This window comes from Hyla sarda, chromosome 11 (assembly GCF_029499605.1).
Source record: "Hyla sarda isolate aHylSar1 chromosome 11, aHylSar1.hap1, whole genome shotgun sequence".
Classification (NCBI taxonomy): Eukaryota; Metazoa; Chordata; class Amphibia; order Anura; family Hylidae; genus Hyla; species Hyla sarda.
Window position 1 is genome coordinate 99,552,689 of NC_079199.1, and position 3,763 is coordinate 99,556,451.

At 36.0% G+C, this 3,763-nt stretch overlaps 1 protein-coding gene across 1 annotated transcript in view; it reads right to left on the reverse strand.

The window, feature by feature from the left end:
- CRABP2 (cellular retinoic acid binding protein 2) overlaps positions 1-3,456 on the reverse strand; it is a 35,070-nt gene extending 31,614 nt beyond the window's left edge. The window contains exon 1 of the mRNA XM_056545311.1: positions 3,216-3,456. Within this exon, the coding sequence (XP_056401286.1) occupies positions 3,216-3,285 (70 nt within the window). The 5' untranslated portion in view covers positions 3,286-3,456. The remainder of the gene's footprint in view (positions 1-3,215) is intronic.
- Positions 3,457-3,763: the final 307 nt, after the last annotated feature.

Sequence of the window (3,763 nt, forward strand, 5' to 3'; positions counted from 1 at the left end):
TATAACTCGTATAATACCCCCTGATATCTGTGTATTAGGTCTATAACTCGTATAATACCTCCTGATATCTGTGTATTAGGTCTATAACTCGTATAATACCCCCTGATATCTGTGTATTAGGTCTATAACTCATATAATACCCCCTGATATCTGTGTATTAGGTCTATAACTCATATAATACCTCTGATATCTGTGTATTAGGAGCATATCTCATATAAAAACCTCTGAGACCTGTGTATTAGGATTAGATATTGTATAATATCCCCTGAGATCTATATATCAGGATCATATAGTAACACCTGGAATCTGTATATTAGGGTCAGATTTCATATAATAACCTCTGATACCTGTGTATTAGAATCATAACTCATATAATAACCTGTGATATCTGTGTATTAGAATCATAACTCATATAATAACCTGTGATACCTGTGTATTAGAATCATAACTCATATAATAACCTGTGATACCTGTGTATTAGAATCATAACTCATATAATAACCCCTGAGATCTGTGTTTCAGGATCAGATATTATATAGTGACCTGTGATATCTTTGGATTATAACTCATGTGATATCTGTGTATTAGGTTTATAACTCATATAATATTCCCAATATCTGTGTATTAGGATCATATCTCCTATAATAGCGTCTGATATCTGTGTATTAGGATCATAAATCATATAATAACCATTGAGATTAGTTTATTAGGATCAGATCTCATATAATAACCACTAATACCTGTGTATTAGGATCAGATCTCATATAATAACCACTAATACCTGTGTATTAGGATCAAAACTCATATAATAGCCCCTGATATCCCTGTAATAGAATCATATCTCATATTATAACCTCCTAATATCTGTGTATTAGGATCAGATATCATATAATAACCCCTGATACCTGTGTATTAGGATCAGATATCTATAATAACCCCTAAAATCTGTGTTTTAGGATCATAAATCATATAATAACCCCTGATACCTGTGTATTAGGATCATATCCCATATAATAACTTCTGATACCTGTGTATTAGCATCATATTCCATATAATAACCCCTGATATCTGTGTATTAGCATCATATTCCATATAAATAACCCCTGATACCTGTGTATTAGCATCATATTCCATATAATAACCCCTGATATCTGTGTATTAGCATCATATTCCATATAAATAACCCCTGATATCTGTGTATTAGCATCATATCCCATATAATAACCCCTGATACCTGTGTATTAGCATCATATCCCATATAATAACCCCTGATACCTGTGTATTAGGATCATATCCCATATAATAACCCCTGATATCTGTGTATTAGCATCATATCCCATATAATAACCCCTGATACCTGTGTATTAGGATCATATCCCATATAATAACCCCTGATATCTGTGTATTAGCATCATATCCCATATAATAACCCCTGATATCTGTGTATTAGCATCATATCCCATATAAATAACCCCTGATATCTGTGTATTAGCATCATATCTCCTATAATAGCGTCTGATATCTGTGTATTAGGATCATAAATCATATAATAACCAGTGAGATTAGTTTATTAGGATCAGATCTCATATAAATAACCCCTGATATCTGTGTATTAGGATCATATCCCATATAATAACCCCTGATATCTGTGTATTAGGATCATATCCCATATAATAACCCCTGATATCTGTGTATTAGCATCATATCCCATATAATAACCCCTGATACCTGTGTATTAGGATCATATCCCATATAATAACCCCTGTTACCTGTGTATTAGGATCATAAATCAAATAATAACCCCTGATACCTGTGTATTAGGATCATAAATCATATAATAACCCCTGATACCTGTGTATTAGAATTATAAATCATATAATAACCACTGGTACCTGTGTATTAGGATCATAAATCATATAATAACCACTGGTACCTGTGTATTAGGATCATATCCCATATAATAACCCCTGATATCTGTGTATTAGCATCATATCCCATATAATAACCCCTGTTACCTGTGTATTAGGATCATATCCCATATAATAACCCCTGTTACCTGTGTATTAGGATTATAAATGATTTAATAACCCCTGATACCTGTGTATTAGGATCATAAATCATATAATAACCCCTGATACCTGTGTATTAGGATCATAAATCATATAATAACCACTGGTACCTGTGTATTAGGATCATATATCATATAATAACCCCTGATACCTGTGTATTAGGATCATATATCATATAATAACCCCTGATACCTATGTATTAGGATTATATATCATATAATAACCCCTGATACCTGTGTATTAGGATCATATATCGTATAATAACCCCTGATACCTGTGTATTAGGATCATATATCATATAATAAACCCTGATACCTGTATATTAGGATCATAAATCGTATAATAACCCCTGATACCTGTGTATTATGCTCATAAATCATATAATAACCCCTGATACCTGTGTATTAGGATCATAAATCGTATAATAACCCCTGATACCTGTGTATTAGGCTCATAAGTCATATAATAACCCCTGATACCTGTGTATTAGGCTCATAAGTCATATAATAACCCCTGATACCTGTGTATTAGGATCATATCCCATATAATAACCCCTGATACCTGTGTATTAGGATCATATATCATATAATAACCCCTGATACCTGTATATTAGGATCATAAATCGTATAATAACCCCTGATACCTGTATATTAGGATCATAAGTCATATAATAACCCCTGATACCTGTGTATTAGGATCATATATCATATAATAACCCCTGATACCTGTATATTAGGATCATATCCCATATAATAACCCCTGATACCTGTGTATTAGGATCATAAGTCATATAATAACCCCTGATACCTGTATATTAGGATCATAAATCGTATAATAACCCCTGATACCTGTGTATTAGGATCATATATCATATAATAACCCCTGATACCTGTGTATTATCATTGTATTCTGCCTTGGCGCCCACATTTCGGACCCCGCAGGACCCGCACGGTATACATATTTATAACATAGGAATAGTGTCGCTCACTGTGGTGAATTATATACCCAAAGTAGCTGCTGTTACCTACAACCCCAATATTTCTACCCTATAATATAGATACATTTTCCTCTCTGCCTGACATAAGCAGCTGAACGCCCGACCCTCAGCGCCCGACCCTCTCCCCTGACCCATTCATTCTGACTCACCCAAAGCTTTCAACATCTCCTCAAAATTCTCAGAATGTTTCATTTTCCAGTTTCCTGAGAAGTTGGGCATCTTTGTGTTTTCGGGGCGGAGGGGGCACCACGAAGACAGAGGATCTATTAAAGTCCAGCAGCTCTGTCCTGTTCTCCTGTGCAGCAGAGCCTAATACAGAGATGTCACTGACTGTGTATAGTCTGTGCAGCCTCCCAATGTGTGCAGGTTAGACGAATGCACCCTACAGTGTCCTCCCCGACTATATATACCGCCCCCCTCCCGCTCACCCTCATATGTGTGATGCTAAATACTCAGCCTCCTGCTGCCACCTCTCCCTCCACCCCCCTCTACTATACCGGGGAGGGGCATTCAAAAAAGAGAGGAAAAAAACCCTCTAACAATCCCACCTGTGGCATTACCTTACCGCCAGCTACCTGCAGGGCGAAAGATTAAGCCACCGTCAAAATACGCTGCGCCATTCCTGTAACCGCTTCACTGCTGGAGGGAAACCGCACATAGTCTGGACTAAGCACAAAGTCATGTTGTTAAAAATTCA